The sequence below is a fragment of the Arachis duranensis genome, chromosome 9 (genome assembly GCF_000817695.3).
Source record: "Arachis duranensis cultivar V14167 chromosome 9, aradu.V14167.gnm2.J7QH, whole genome shotgun sequence".
NCBI classification, from domain to species: Eukaryota; Viridiplantae; Streptophyta; class Magnoliopsida; order Fabales; family Fabaceae; genus Arachis; species Arachis duranensis.
The window spans coordinates 115204963-115221280 of NC_029780.3; the positions used below are offsets into that span (position 1 = coordinate 115204963).

Consider the following 16318-nt stretch of genomic DNA (forward strand, 5'->3'; position numbering starts at 1 on the left):
TACCACGTTATTCTCTGTTAGTGCCATTAGTAAAAAAAATAACGGAAGGACTAATGTAACCAGGTCGGTTATCTTTCAAGGACAAATTTGATTGATTTATTCTTTCGCGAATAAAAATGGTGATCGAGATATCTTTAAGGACCATTTTGATTATTAACTTTGAATTTGGAAAACATGTTATATTAGATATGGAAACCTGGTGTGTTTTTGAACAATATGAAAATGATTTTTTTTTTAATTTAAAAATACAAATTGGAGCCTCAGTTTTAGATGATGTAACACCCTACCACACAGAGCCTTACGCTTAAGTCGTAAAGTAGAGAAGACGAGGTATTACGACCTCTAAAAGAAAAGACTTAAATAAATATAGTTGAAAATAATTTTATAACGAGGAGTCTTGAAGAATAAGGTAATCAAAAGCAAAAACAAAAAATCGTATCACACTCGTGCGTATAAGCGTAAACAGAATGGACAAGATCAATGAGAGCTGGAAAACGTAATGTATATATCAAAGTTCCAAAACACAGATATCAAACTAAAGACTCGACCTGCGAAGCTAAGGCCGGCCAGAATATATAATTATATATTTATATACAACCCAAAATAAAACTCAAACTACAAAATAAATACCTGTATCTCCAAGTCAACCTTTAGGAGTGACAAAATACAAAATATACATGTGGAGATTTTATAAACATATATACATAGTCTAAAACAAAATACGACAGTCCGAAAGATAGTTCTTCACTTGTAAGGAGGGTCTCCAGACACTCAACAAGGTGTCTCTCGACCTTCATCTGTAAAACAACAAGATATATATGGAATGAGAACCGGAAGTTCTCAGTATGGTAAAGGTGCCCATATAGATAATATATAAGGTCCCAGGAAAGCCAGAGGCGATTCTAGAACTCCGACACTCAGGTTTAAAACTTAAAGTTTATAAATGGAAAACCATAAACAGGGTAGGTTATCTAAGGTTCTTATTTCTAATTCCTTTCTAACTTAAGCCCTAACTTCTGCTTTCCTCCAGTCCTCCAAAACTCTGGTTCACAGACAAGCAATACAAACAAAGCAAACAAAAGTAGGATACAGATACAGTAAGTAGCAAATATAGCAGGTAAGCATAATAATCACATAGGCAACCCCAATTAATGCATACTCAAACAAAACACGCATATGCACATGATGTATGTCTGTCTTATGGCCGATGAGTCTCATCTGTCGATTATAAAGCCAAACCCGACATGTCCGGTAGCTAACCTGGAGACTGTATCTCTGTTGCGCATCAATACCATTAGAGGGAATACGTGTCCTGTCACCATTAGAGGGATTATGTGCCCTGCCACCATTAGAGGGATTAGGTGCCCTGTTACCCTTACAACCAGAGAAAAAACACAGACATACTTGTCATCAATCATCCTCAACCATGTCTCTTGTATTATATTTATTCAAATTTAATCATAATCTTCAAACTTCTCATTCCGTCTACCAAAAATCCCAACTCAAACATAATTAATTCTTTCTAATTAATTCAAACTCAAAATGTAATCATTTTCTTAATAACTCAAAATCAAATTATAAAATCCTTAAAAATTCAAACCTTTCTAAATAACCACTTCAAATGAAGCCTCATATTTTCATAAAAATTTCAGCAGCATACTTCAAATGAAGCCTCATATTTTCATAAAAATTTCAACAGCATCTCCTCTAAAACTTGGATTTTTGCCACCCCTTAAGGGTTCCAACCACCAAATCAAACATCTCTCAATTATTCAAATCATTCCTAATATCAAATTATTTCAAAATCAAATCAATTCTAATATTAAATCTTTTTCCAAAACCAACCAACTCCAATATCAAATCGTTTACGAAATTGAATCACACATCACATACCATATATCCAATTCATCAATAATTCATTCAATTCATTCCTATCTTAAGGTCTTCTAGCCTAAATTTTTACGTGACATTAAACATTAACTACGAAAAAAACAAAACCATACCTTAGCCGATTCCTCTCTAAGCTCGAAACACCTCAAAAACTTCTCCTTTCACAAGCTCCAAGCCTCCAAACGTCAATTCTTCAAACCTAACTACTCAGATTTCGTTCCAAACCACCCAATTGAACTCCAAATAAACCAGAACATAATTTATTTCACAAAATATCACTATAATCATCATAGAGTTCACTAATTCAATGATTCACAAGGGTTTAACAATTTCTTACCTTACCCACGGATCTATTAAAAAAATTCAGTGATTATCCACTACTAGAGTTCACCATTTTGTTCTGATAGAATTGAAGAAAATTCTGAGACGAACACGTGGCCGCTGACGGCTCGTCAATCGGAGCTCCGGATCGAAAGTTACGTGAAATTAAAATTGAAACGATGGTGTTGGTGTTTTTTGTTGAAGCTCTTCTCTCATTAAACGCATCTCTTCGGTGAAAACTGAAAGAGAATGCTTCGTATGGTATTTTATGGGTTGGGCTTTGGGCCGGTTTAGGTCCGGTCTAATCAGTTCGGTCCGTTAGTTCAGTTTTGGGCCAAAATCTTTAAAATTAGTGTCAAAACTTATATTTTTAATTATTTCTACTTCATTAAACTATAAAATTTAATTTTCTAATTTCATTGATTAATAATTAATTTATTATTTAATTATTTACTAATTACCTGAGGTTTATAGATGAGGTAGAAAATTGATGGTCCAATTTGAGATATGTGAAATTTAAATTCAGAGAGTGTACATATTGGAGCCTTCGATCTGTGTGGATTCAAAATAGTTTTTTTTATTTGGAGTAAATCAGAGGATAAGTTTTGCAAAAAAAAATNTTTGTGGACTACTTTCGCAAATTTCATCTTCTTCAATTTATCATCTTCTTCTTCGTTCTCTCACTCGTTTTCACTTTGTTCCCTTTTCACTTTTACAACTTTGAACTTATGCTGAGAGGAGAGATATTGTTTTAAAAAAATGGAGGATAGAATTATGTTAAAATTATATTATCATAGTAAGATATTATTATAAACACCTGAGGGAGTAAGATTTGTATGCGAGAATCCATGTAATGTTATTAATTCATTTTTCAGTACTATTTGAAGAACTAAAAGGTGTTATTTGTGAAAGAATAGATCCGCATATACCAAAGATGGTATCGAGTACTTTTTACCGGTATCCTGTATCAATGTTTAGTGGATTCGTTCATTTTCAAACGAAATATGTCACCAATGAAGTGAGTATGCAAGAGATGTTTTCAGTTTATTACGGAACTTTATCACAAGTGTCATTTATCGAGTTGTACATTGAATTCCAACAATCTGAAATCGATCGAAATATCGAATGGAGAGATTACATTCGGGTGTTATAATTAGTCTTTTGGAGTTATTACCCTTGTATTAGAGCATTCAGGCACTACAAATCAATTGTATAGGTAGACAGGACTCATTTATATGAAAAATATAAGGATTGTCTATTGGTGGCAGTTTCACAGGATGAAAACAATAATATTGTGCCCATTGCATTTGTCATTGTCAAGGGTGAGACTTCTGATACGTGGCACTTATTCCTTAGTAACTTGTGACAACATGTGATGACACGAGATGGTGTGGGCTTTATCTCTGATCGACACGATTTTATTATTTCAGTTGTAGATCGCAGTAATGGAGCTTTGTCTCCTCTGAGAGCTTTTCACATATTCTGCATCAGGCATATAGAGTCTAACTTTTTGAGAAAATTTAAGGCACCATATCTCCAAAAGCTTCGTCAACATAGGTAACTAAAAACACAACAGAGTTTAAATGTTATAGTTACCGTCATCGCAATGGTTGTGTTGTTTTTTCCTTATCGCAGGGTATTCTAGGACAGTGTGTGAACACCAGTTGCGTCACAAGCATTTACACAAGCGGGTGAAATGTACGCAAGATAGCTGGACAGAATTTCGCGTGAACAGTATGCTTTGGCATTTGATGGTGGATACCGATGAGTCACATGACTACAAATTTAGTTGAGTGCATCAATTCAGTATTGAAGGGGGTGCGTAATCTCCCTGTCACTGCACTTGTGAAGGCAATGTTTTACAGACTTAATGAGTTGTTCACCATAAAAGGGCTAAAGCTAAGGCTCAAATTAATGCTGGTTATGTATTCTTTGAGCTTGTCACCTCCAAATTGCATGCAAATCAATGCGTTGCCAAAAACATTAAAGTTAATTGCTTCGACAGACAGAATGAAATATTTAAGGTGCGTGAGATGTCCAGCGGTCTCGAGTTTGCAGTTGATCTACGTCAGCGACATTGTGATTGTGGTAAATTCCAAGTGGATCACATGCCATGTCACCATGTCTTTGCTTGCTGTTCAAATCAACGATTGAATTGGCAGGTGTACATTCATGATGTTGATAAGATGTACCAAGTTTGAAGGGTTTATAGAGCTAGGTTTAGACCACTCGAAAATTCCACTACATGGCCTGTGTATCATGGATCTCGGTTTGTACAAGTGAGTGACAAAGAGTCGGCCAAAGATGACCCGATTCTTGAATGAGATGGACACGCGAATGATACGTTTTCCAAGACGCTGTAAGCAATGTAAGGCCAAGAATCACAGTCGTAGTAGATGTCGACATGGCGGTGGATCAAGTGCAAGCGGTACTGCTCAAAATACCTGACTGTTATTATGTTGGCATTCTAATTTATAAAATTTATAGCATTTATGTCGTACTAATAATATTATGTTGCCATGTTTGCAACTTATATTTTATTACCAAACAATATGTCCTTTAAAACATTCCTATCTTGCTACTTATAAAAGTCCAAATACTTTTTACACAAAATCTAACATTCTATTTTCTCATTGTCCACTTTACATCTTTGCAAAACTTCTTACACTTCTTTGCGACATTCATAAATGCGGATGGTGTGAATCTGTTTGTACTCTAGCGTGGGGAATCAGATCTTAGATTATATCCTTTGCCTCTAGCAGATAGAGATGCGGTCCCACCTGTATCTGTACCTGCTCCACTTAAAGAAAAATTTAAGATAACATATATATCAAGAAATGGCACCAGGAATCAGGGCAAGAAATGACATACAAATCCAAGCCCATATATGCAACAATGTCAGTGGACCGTCAATCTCTTTACAGTCAAAGCGAGATGCTGTACAAGTGTGCTAGGGATGTCGATCCCTAGCTGATTTTGTGAATTCGAGAGAAGTCACGAATCAATGGCAGAAATTTTCAATGAACCGCTGATCCAGATTTATCAGCAAACAAGATTGACCCAAACAACAACAATATATGACATTTCACGTACTTCTCCATGGCAACTCAATCATTCAAAATTAATTCGTCTTTCACATTTCTAAATCAAATCATCTTGATGTAACTTTTTCTGCAATCACTGGTCTTAGGTGCCACTCCAAATTGATGTAAGTATTCAGCTTCTATAGCTTTTTGATTAGCCATGGTTGTTCCTGTCATGGAAAGACCATTTTTTGGAATACCTAGGATTAGAGCTATATCTTCCAACGTAACTGCACACTCACCAGTCAGAAGATAGAATGCATGAGTATCTAGGTACCATCTTTCTGCTAGAGTTGTTACCAAAGCCTACTGACCTTGAATCACTCCAACTTGAGATACATGATAAAACTTAGGCTTAGTTTGGTAAAGCTTTTACTTTTTAAAAGTAGCTTATAAAAGTTAACTTTTAAAAGATGGCTTTTTAAAAGTTGTAGCATTTATGTTTGGTAAATCAAATCAAAAACAACTTTTAATAAACATAAGTAACATCAATTGTGTTTGATAAAATAGCTTTTAAAATTTAAAAATACTATAATAGACATAAATGCAAACATTAAATTTGAAAATTAGTTAACATATGAGGTTATATTAGACTTTTAAATTTTGAAAAGCACAAGCTAACTTTGAAAAGCTCTATCCTAGGTGCTTTCAAAAGTACCCCAATCTTTTAAAAGCTGCAAGCACAAACACATGATCTTTTTGATTTACCAAACACAAAATGAGGAACTTGAGCTTTTAAAAAGCACAAGCACATCTTCAAAAAGCTTTACCAAACCAAGCCTTAGTGGCCTGCACAAGAGGCTTGACAATCGAATTATATAAATCGGTGAATTCATGTGGACACACCTCAAAATTTTTGTACCCTACAAAATATAGACAAATAATAACTCAAATTATCTTATTTAATTAATCATATACAAGTTAAAACACTTATAATTAACATTAAATTTACTCGAACGTTAACAAAAAATAATTTAACCTCTCTACTAAACATGCGTTCATAAATAATAAAACTATCCACTAAACCAATTTTTACTTAATTATCATTATAACTAAATTTCTTATCAATAATATCAAAACTAACATATTCATCTTATTTATAACAATACCTACTAACAAATATAATTAATAACTGAACCTTTACCCTACACACATGCCTAAACAAAATGGCCATAATTAATAATATTTTATCATAGAACCTGATTAATAATTATCTCCAATAATACTTACCTACTACGAAAATTATAAATTTAATAATTATTAACTATTTATTTTATATTTTAACAATTTTTTTATTTTAGAAGATTTTTCGATAGCAAAAAAAATAATATTTGAACTCTAAAATAATATTTTGATCCACTAAAGTAAATAAATAGATAAAATGAGAAAATAAAAAATTTAATAATTATTAATTTGATTTTTTGTTGTATTTTTTAATTTGGTAAGCCAAAAATTAATCAATTGAGATCAAAATTTTATTTATAAAGTTTGTCGCCACAAAGTGAAATTCAAATTCTCAACATTAACATTAGTATAACTGCTAAAACAAGAAAAATTTTAAACTTAAATATACCACACGACTTAAAATAACAAAAACAAAACAGAAAAGAGAAAAAAAAAAAGTATCATCAGACCAAAATTAAAAGAATTGTAGTCCCCAAAATTTGTTTATATGTTTGAATATACGATTGTTGTTGTTTTCTTAATTAAAAAAAAAAGTAAGAACAAAACTATCTAAGCAAAGCGACATTATTAATGGAAGAAAAGAATATCACCCTTACTCCCTTAATTTTAAAAAAAAAAATCACATGATACATGCCCATTCTCATATATATCAATTTATCATGAGGAATTATACGGCAATTTTATATTAAAATTATTATTCGACAAAGTGAATAGTCCTCTTGACTTTTTTACTCACTTTAAAAGAGCTAAGAAATCAATAACGAAAAAATGTTTAAACATTTTTGAGTTATTGACAATCACTTTGCAACTAAAATTTTAATGGAAACAGTTCCACATTTAATAGTCCTTTATTTGTATATTTGTAAATGAAGATTCAAATATGTAATTAACGTTTTTCATTGAAATCAATAGTTGTTTCTTCATCTTTTCTTCCACTGCTCCCATTTCAAGATGAAATTAAGGTTTAACTTAATTTAAGCAGTCTCCACAGTCCATTATATATTATAGAAAGTATTTCAAGTGCACCAGGAGTATTGGTACACCAATTATTTTAACCGTTGATATGAATTATAAAAAATATATATAATATATATTAATTAAAATCAATGGTTAAAATAACTGGTGTACCGGTACTCTCTGGAGCACTTAAAATGTGTCCTATATTATATATTCACTTGACAAAAAAACTAGTTACATATTTTAATATAAACAAATTTAGCCACACCCCCTTTTCCCACTGTTGATTCCGATTGGGACATAGTTGTTTCCTTTCAACATTTTGGTGTGTTATCTTTGACAAAATATAGTTGCCACTCAATCACTCACAGCTTTTAAAAATTTGTGGTTCTGCTCTTATTTCAGCAATGACTCCTTATCTAAAATCTGAGTAAGCGGATAAAACAAAAGCATTGGCATAGAGACTACTATTTTGAGTATCTACATATTAATCACATTAAAAAAATTATTACTGAATACAATGTTAATTTTTTACATTTATCTAAATCCTTCATTCTATATTCATCATCTTAGACATTGTTGTACATATATTCAAGTAACAATGTCAAATTTTTATAAAGAAAAAATATTTAATTTGGTATTTTTTAGTCTTAGTTTAGTCCTTAAAATTTTAATTGTCTTAATTTAGTTCTTAAATTTTTCAATTGATTCTGTGACGAAAACTACTATAAGAACTAAAACTGAGACAATTGAAATTTTAAAAAATAAATTAAAATTCAAATATAATTTCAGGGATCAAACTGAATATTTTCTCACCATTGATATAATAGTGTCCACTTATTTACATTAACAATGAACTTTATGTAAAAAAAAATGTTAGAGGCCATCAAAGTTTATTATTTATAGTCATCACTTAGCTATAAATTTAATTTTTTTTAGTCTATTTTAATCTAATAATCTAACAACATATTTTATCTCATACTTTTAAATATTGATGACTATTAATAACCAAAAACATAAATTTCGATAATTTTCTAGTATTTTTTTTATTTTACCAGAATCAAATTTATAATGAAAAGATTCCCTAAAAAAATAATTATAATGAAAAGAATAATCCAACTATATTATTAAAAAATACCAAATTAACTATTTATATAAAAGATAAATTTAAAATATAAAATATACAATAAAAAATTATATAAAATAACACATGTTTTAGAATAGGGTGGAAACTTCACATAAAATTGATAGATAAGAGTCGTTAGATAGTTTGACTAATTTAACTAAATTTTTATCTAACGACTTTCAACTATCAATTTCACGTAAATTCAATTGCATTTGAATTTTCACCTTAGAATAGGATTGAATTTGCCAATTCAATGGAATTAAACGGGATTTATCACCAAATTAATCTGATTCAAATAAAAAATTAGTTGAGAACAAATTAGTTAAAGAATAAAAAAATTAATCAAAAAACGAGTTAATCGATCAAACAAATTTGACTTTTTAGCAGATAATTGATTTAAACTAATAAAATACAAAAAATATTTAAAAAAAATATTATTTTATTATGTCCAATTTAGCTTCAGTTAAACTTGGATAAAATTTTAAACCGTTGAATCTTTAACTCGTTTAATTTTTAAAGCCTTATTTTTTATACACAACAACCAATTTAATAACTAATTTTTAAGGCGTAATTAGCAACTTTTTGAAGAATAAAACCTATGTTGTGTTGATTTATTACCATGAATAAAAACAAAAAAGTACAATACTGGAATATGCTACAGAATTAAAATTTGTAATAAAAAAGATTATCATAAGGTTGTTGTATGATGAGGGGAGTGAGAGGCAGAGAAGAGAGGCATAGCCACAAGCACAGGCTGAGATTTTCCACACCCTCTCAACCATAGGAACTATCTATACATCTCTCACCTCTTCTTCCTCTTTTCTTTACTCTTTCTCTTCTTCTTCTTCTAACTGCCACTAACACGTGGTGGTTTGTTAAACTAGTTTGTAACCAACCATGGCTTCCTCTTCTTCCTTGCATCTTTCTCAGGCTCTTTTGGCACGTGCTGTATACCTTCATGGCTCTTCCTCAGAGCGTGTCTCACTCACCACTACTTCCACTCTCTCCTCATTCCCATCATTCTCTGGCCTCAAGACACTCTCTTCTACTTCTTCTTCTTCTTCTTCAAATTGTGGCTCTTTAGGCGTCACATCACGTGCTCCACGCAGGGTTGGTTCTGTGGTTCGTGCCACTGCGGTTGAGACACTTGACAAGACCACAGAGGCATCTCTGGTTGAGAAATCCATCAACACAATTCGGTTCCTTTCCATTGATGCAGTTGAGAAGGCTAACTCAGGCCACCCTGGTCTCCCCATGGGTTGTGCTCCAATGGGTCACATTCTCTATGATGAAGTCATGAGGTATAATCCCAAGAACCCTTCTTGGTTCAACCGTGACAGGTTCATTCTCTCTGCTGGCCATGGTTGCATGCTCCAGTATGCTCTCCTTCACCTTGCAGGCTATGACAGTGTTCAGGTCAGTCTTGGATGGATAATTTCATTGGATCTATCAGAATGTCATTGTTGAATCCAAATACTTATGTTTAATTTAAATCAGTTCTGATTCATTTTAATTTAGAGTTTATTTTTTATGCACTCACGCTCTAAAATGTTTTAGACAATTGTCCAATCACATCATTTTTTTATGATCATTCACGCGATCAATGCAAAAAGTAGTTATTTTTGCTGACGTTGAGATTGAATAATAGGAAGAAGATTTGAAGAGTTTCAGACAATGGGGAAGCAGAACTCCTGGACACCCTGAGAATTTTGAGACATATGGAGTTGAAGTTACCACAGGTTACATATGAGATCTCTCTTTAGTTTAAGTTTCCATGTCATGGCATAAGCCTTTTTGTTTTCTTGTGTTCTGTTATCTCAATTACCATGTTCTTTGTCTAGGTCCTCTTGGTCAAGGAATTGCCAATGCAGTTGGTTTGGCACTTGCTGAGAAGCACTTGGCTGCGCGGTTTAACAAGCCTGACAGCGAGATTGTGGACCATTACACGTAGGATAAGTTGATAACTGCATCTTGTTTGTGATCTATGAACTTGTGGTGATTGTGTGAATGACAAATTTGTTTTGTTCTTGGTTCTCTAGGTATGTTATATTGGGTGATGGTTGCCAAATGGAGGGAATTTCGAATGAAGCATGCTCACTTGCTGGACACTGGGGACTGGGGAAGCTTATTGCTTTCTATGATGACAACCACATTTCCATTGATGGTGACACAGAAATTGCATTCACTGAGAATGTTGACAAGCGTTTCGAGGCTCTTGGATGGCATGTCATTTGGGTAAAGAATGGAAACACCGGCTATGATGAGATTCGTGCAGCTATTAAGGAAGCAAAGGCTGTCAAAGACAAACCCACTTTGATCAAGGTTAGTTACCTGACATGAAGTAGCAGAAATTTATAGCTCTTTAGCTTTGATGTTTGTCCATATTCTCATACCATGTCTCTTTCCAGGTGACAACTACCATTGGATACGGTTCTCCAAACAAGGCTAACAGTTATAGTGTTCATGGAAGTGCATTAGGTGCTAAAGAAGTGGATGCTACAAGGAAGAATCTTGGATGGCCATATGAGCCTTTCCATGTTCCTGAGGATGTTAAAAAGTACGGATGGAGTGTTAAGAGTTTTTCTTTGTTTTCTGTTAGTAAACTGAGATTTTCATAATATGATCTTAAATGAAACTTGCTTGCTTACTTTCCGTAGGCATTGGAGCCGCCATGCCCCTGAAGGTGCAGCGCTTGAAGCCGAATGGAACGCTAAGTTTGCTGAATACTCGAAGAAATATCCAGAAGAAGCTACAGATCTGAAGTATATTATTACCGGCGAATTCCCTGCCGGTTGGGAGAAAGCACTGCCGGTTAGTAGAGTGCTAAACTGATAGGTTTCTCATGATGTTCATATGATAAGATTCTTAATAGTTATGTTGCATGATGCCTAATCCAAATTATATGCTAACAAGTTAATAGCATGTTCATTGTCACATTTCACATTCTTACTTCAATCAAATGGTGCCTGGAATATTAATCATGCTTCCCATTTGATTTCAACTTTACAGACATACACTCCAGAAAGCCCTGCTGATGCTACCAGAAACTTGTCTCAGCAGAATCTCAATTCCCTTGCTAAGGTTCTTCCTGGCCTGATTGGTGGCAGTGCTGATCTTGCCTCTTCCAACATGACCTTGTTGAAAATGTTTGGAGATTTCCAAAAGGGTACTCCGGAAGAACGCAATGTTAGATTCGGTGTCAGAGAACACGGAATGGGAGCAATCTGCAATGGCATTGCTCTTCACAGCCCCGGATTCATTCCATACTGTGCAACTTTCTTTGTCTTCACTGACTACATGAGAGCTGCCATAAGGATTTCTGCGCTGTGTGAAGCCGGAGTTATCTATGTTATGACTCATGATTCCATTGGACTTGGAGAGGATGGGCCTACTCATCAGCCAATAGAGCACTTGGCAAGTTTCCGGGCGATGCCAAACATTTTGATGCTTCGTCCAGCTGATGGTAATGAAACTGCTGGAGCATACAAGGTTGCCGTGCTCAACAAGAAAAGACCCTCAATTCTAGCCCTTTCTAGGCAGAAGTTGGCCCAACTTGCAGGAACTTCTATTGAAGGAGTTGAAAAGGGAGGCTACATCATTTCGGATAACTCATCAGGTAACAAGCCTGATGTGATTTTGATTGGAACCGGCTCTGAGTTGGAGATTGCTGCTGCAGCCGGCGAGGAGCTAAGGAAGGAAGGAAAAGCTGTTAGAGTTGTTTCTTTTGTCAGCTGGGAGCTTTTCGACGAGCAATCAGCTGAATATAAGGAGAGTGTTCTCCCTGCTGCTGTAACAGCTAGAGTTAGCATAGAAGCCGGATCAACATTCGGTTGGCAGAAGATTGTTGGCAGCCAGGGGAAAGCCATAGGCATTGACCGTTTCGGAGCAAGTGCTCCAGCAGGGAAGATATACAAGGAGTTTGGTATCACCAAGGAAGCTGTTATTGCTGCTGCAAAACAACTTTCATAAGTCCTCTGAGTTTTTCTTGATTTTTGTTTCTTCTTATTCAGAACTTTTAAGTTTCACTAGTGGTATGGATTTCAATTATGGATCTGTTTCTTGAGAAATCACTTTAGCCACAATAAGAAAGATTAGATTACTCTTGAAAAAATGGTTCTCAGAGGAGAGACAGAGACTGAAGGATGAGTGGAATCAATGAAGTTGTAAGAATTTGTAACAACTCTTTTGGCTTGTGAGTTTTTTCACTGTGATGTAGCACTTATTCATGTATCATAATTAATTTAGCCAAAAGGATTGGTATCTGAAGCATCTAGGGAGTAGAAATGACTACCCAACCTGGTTATTCAATTTCAATCTATGTTTTGAACTGACTAATAAATTGCAAATAAAAAATGAAGCCTATTCTGTTTTGTACAAATTAACAATAATGGATAAAAAATTATATTTGAGGAGTGCCCTTATTTCTATGAATGCTAGATGAAAGATAAACATACAGTAATTCAACCTGCACATAACATACTCATCTCACTATAACAAAACCAAAAGGTACAGCCATACCAAGAATAAATATGCCTTGAAAATATAAATTTGTTTTAGCAAATTTTAAAATGCATATGATATGATGCTATTTAATTTTTCTAGTCCAGAACCTTCTTTTCTTGAAATTTGAGTCCCAACAACAACCTATCAACTTCATCATTGTTCTTAGAAGCTACACTTGCAGTTACTGATGATGATGAGGAGGAGGAATATTCTGTTCTTGACAAACTTTAACTACCAGGAGGGGGTGGAGGAGGAAAGGAAGAGGAGTTGCTTTTGAATATGTGAGAAAGAACATTAGAAATATTATGCTTATGTGAAGAGTGAAAGGTATTTCTGATCTTAGAGGAAAAGTAATAGCCAGAAGGATTAAGAATGAGTAGCATCATAAACAAAACAGAATCAAAAGTGAAACCATAGGCAAATCCCATTGTTCCTCTGGAAGGATATAACCACATGGAGTCGGATTTTGTGAGCAAACGGCTACTCGAGAAGTTACCGGTGAATCCGGTGCCATTATTGATGCTACCTAAGCTCTATGATCTGATTATCAATGTGGTCTGTTACAGAACTTGTTCTTGTCTTTGAAAGAATAACCAAGAGAGGATGATGGTGATGATAATTGTGAGATCAAAAGAAACTGGTTTGAAAAATGAGGAAGTGCTAGTTTGGGAGAAGGTGAGGGAAGATATGGAGAGATCAGAGAGTTTGTGTTTGAAATAGAGAGAAAAAAAATGGAGGAAACATATCAATTTTCTTCTTCCAATTTATCAGATTAAGGTGTTTTTAAGTTTATATTATATGCATGGTTAATGTAAAACATTTTTTTTATTGGCATGATAAAAAGGAAATCCTCATTTTAATTTATATAACAAAAACTTATAAATTATTAGGGTGGAACCTTAATTCAACTTAAATGCTTTATGTCATTATTCATATTCATACATATGAACCAGAAGATACAACATAACATCAACGAAATTGAAAAAGGAAAATGTCATCAATAGCATCCATGTGCCACTTAAGGTTTAATCATTGATTTCAAGAGAGACCAATGACTTTTCCAGTTGCGGTATCAAGATCAATGTCATAGAAGCATGGTCTAGTTGGAAGCCCTGGCATGGTGCTCATTGTTCCAACCAATGGATAAATGAAACCAGCTCCAATGCTGGCTCTAACATCCCTTATGGGTAAGATGAAGCCACTTGGAGCTCCCTTTGCTGCAGCATTGTCTGAGAATGAATACTGAGTCTTAGCCATGCATATTGGTAGCTGCGAAAATCCTTGCTTGCTATACATCTCAATCTGTTTCTCAGCCTGAACCAGATTGTTTTACACAAATACAAAAGTAGCAATCACTTTGTCAAAATCACAATCTTAGCTATAAGTGTTGTGCTTTGTAAGTGCATGCAAGAAATGATGATATTACCTGTTCTGAGTACTCGACGCCACTGGCTCCGTAGGACTTTGCTATTGCTTCGATTTTCTCTTTTATGCCGTGTTCCAGAGGATACAGGAACTTCAGTGGTTGTGACACATTCTCGCAAGCTTTTTGAACCGCAATAGCCAGGTCAACCTGAATCAATGCAAGGCATAAGTTAGCAAGTAATAAATTATTCCTAAACTGAATGAAACTAAATTGTTCTGCTGATTGTTTCCCTGAATGGTTCCTTTTGATGATTAATAAAACCATTGATCATTTAGCAAAACTTAATCAACTGTAATTTGTTGAATTTTGCATAGAATTCAATATCCTATGATGTTAATGTCAGGGTAAAATGTTATATGGCTTCATGGTTAGTTAAAAATGTAGGACTATTGAGGCAAGTACTTACTGCTCCTTTGCCACCATGGGCATGATGGGTACAAATTACAGCATCAAAGGCACCAGCAGCTAAAGCTGCGTTTTTAACTGCGTTTAATTCAGCTTCCGTATCAGTTGAGAACTTGTTGATAGCAACCACGACATTAACACCATAAGCTTTTGTGTTTGATATATGCCTTGCCATATTCACACAACCAGCTTCCACCAGATCAACATTTTCAGACAAATATGCATGGTCCAGAGGCTTTCCAGCAACAACAGCTGGCCCTCCACCATGCATTTTCAGAGCCCTTATTGTTGCCACGACTATGGCACACTGAGGTGTCAAGCCACTATATCTGCACTTAATGTTCATGAACTTTTCTGTTCCAATGTCAGCACCAAAACCAGCTTCAGTAACTACAAATCCACCTGGCCCTACCAACTTCAATGCAATCTTATCAGCAACAATGGAAGAGTTCCCGTGAGCAATGTTTGCAAATGGTCCCGCGTGAACAAGAACAGGTGTTCCTTCCAGAGTCTGCATGAGTGTAGGGTGAATTGCATCCTTCATTAGAACGGTTAAAGCACCTCCAAGACCAAGATCATCAGCAGTTACAGGATCACCCCTCTTGCTAATACCAACAACCATCTTTCCAAGCCTTTCTCTCATATCAGATAATGATGTTGTTAGTGCCAAAACAGCCATAATCTCACTAGCAACTGAAATATCAAATCCTGTTTCTCTTACCATTCCTTTCTCTTCAGGTCCCTGGCCAATGGTAATTTTTCTTAGGAACCGGTCATTAATGTCCATTACTCTTCTCCATGTGATAGATTCCGGGTCAATATCAAGCCTAGCAAATTTATTTACTTCTTCTGGCGTGAGATCATCTGGGTTTGTCTTTGAGATGCCAAGTTTCTTGAGACGCCTAAACATGACATCACTAAAGCTCCTTTTACCTTCTTTGTTCGGAGGGCATAATCGGTTAAAGAGAGCCTTATCTGACTGTGTAGACTCATGGAAAATCCTGGTATCGATTGCAGCAGCTAGGAGATTGTTTGCTGCAGTTATTGCATGAATGTCTCCAGTTAGGTGAAGATTAAACTCATCCATCGGAATCACTTGACTGTAACCACCACCAGCTGCACCTCCTTTGATTCCAAAAGTAGGTCCTTGTGACGGTTGCCGAAGGCATGTCACTACCTAACAAAAAAGAGATACCACCATGGAATTTCATTATGTAACCACCATAACCTTGACATTATGAACAATATCTCAGATTAATGAATAATTCCTATAAAGTACAGAGAATGATACTACTAACCAAAACCAGTGTCACAGATCCAAAATGTCAATACATTCCCAAAGTACATGCTATGAAAATCAAAAAACTTGATTGATATCAGTATCAAATGCCATAAATCCACAAGGAAAAAAAAAAAAAAAAA

The 16318-nt window shown here is 34.6% G+C and overlaps 2 protein-coding genes across 2 annotated transcripts in view; one reads left to right on the forward strand and one right to left on the reverse strand.

Moving 5' to 3' along the window:
- Positions 1-9282: 9282 nt before the first annotated feature.
- On the forward strand, positions 9283-12828 carry LOC107467639 (transketolase, chloroplastic). Its single transcript, XM_016086772.3, has 7 exons — positions 9283-9978; positions 10211-10301; positions 10404-10509; positions 10602-10884; positions 10971-11119; positions 11220-11373; positions 11572-12828. Exons 1-7 carry the CDS (start codon positions 9460-9462, stop codon positions 12529-12531), a joined length of 2262 nt encoding a protein of 753 aa, XP_015942258.1. The 5' UTR covers positions 9283-9459; the 3' UTR covers positions 12532-12828.
- A 1113-nt stretch (positions 12829-13941) lies between these two features.
- The window catches only part of LOC107467640 (formate--tetrahydrofolate ligase), a gene marked incomplete in the record, with an annotated part of 2909 nt that continues 532 nt past the window's right edge, over positions 13942-16318 (reverse strand). Inside the window, 3 exon segments of the mRNA XM_016086773.3 lie at positions 13942-14379; positions 14492-14638; positions 14898-16073. Coding sequence (XP_015942259.1) covers positions 14104-14379; positions 14492-14638; positions 14898-16073 — 1599 coding nt within the window.

Excerpts from the sequence above, each read along its gene's own strand:
- LOC107467639 (XM_016086772.3), top strand. The coding sequence starts at position 9,460 with ATGGCTTCCTCTTCTTCCTTGCATCTTTCTCAGGCTCTTTTGGCACGT. Across the intron at positions 9,979-10,210 it reads CAGGCTATGACAGTGTTCAG|GAAGAAGATTTGAAGAGTTT; the intron begins GTCAGTCTTGGA and ends ATTGAATAATAG. Across the intron at positions 10,885-10,970 it reads ACAAACCCACTTTGATCAAG|GTGACAACTACCATTGGATA; the intron begins GTTAGTTACCTG and ends GTCTCTTTCCAG.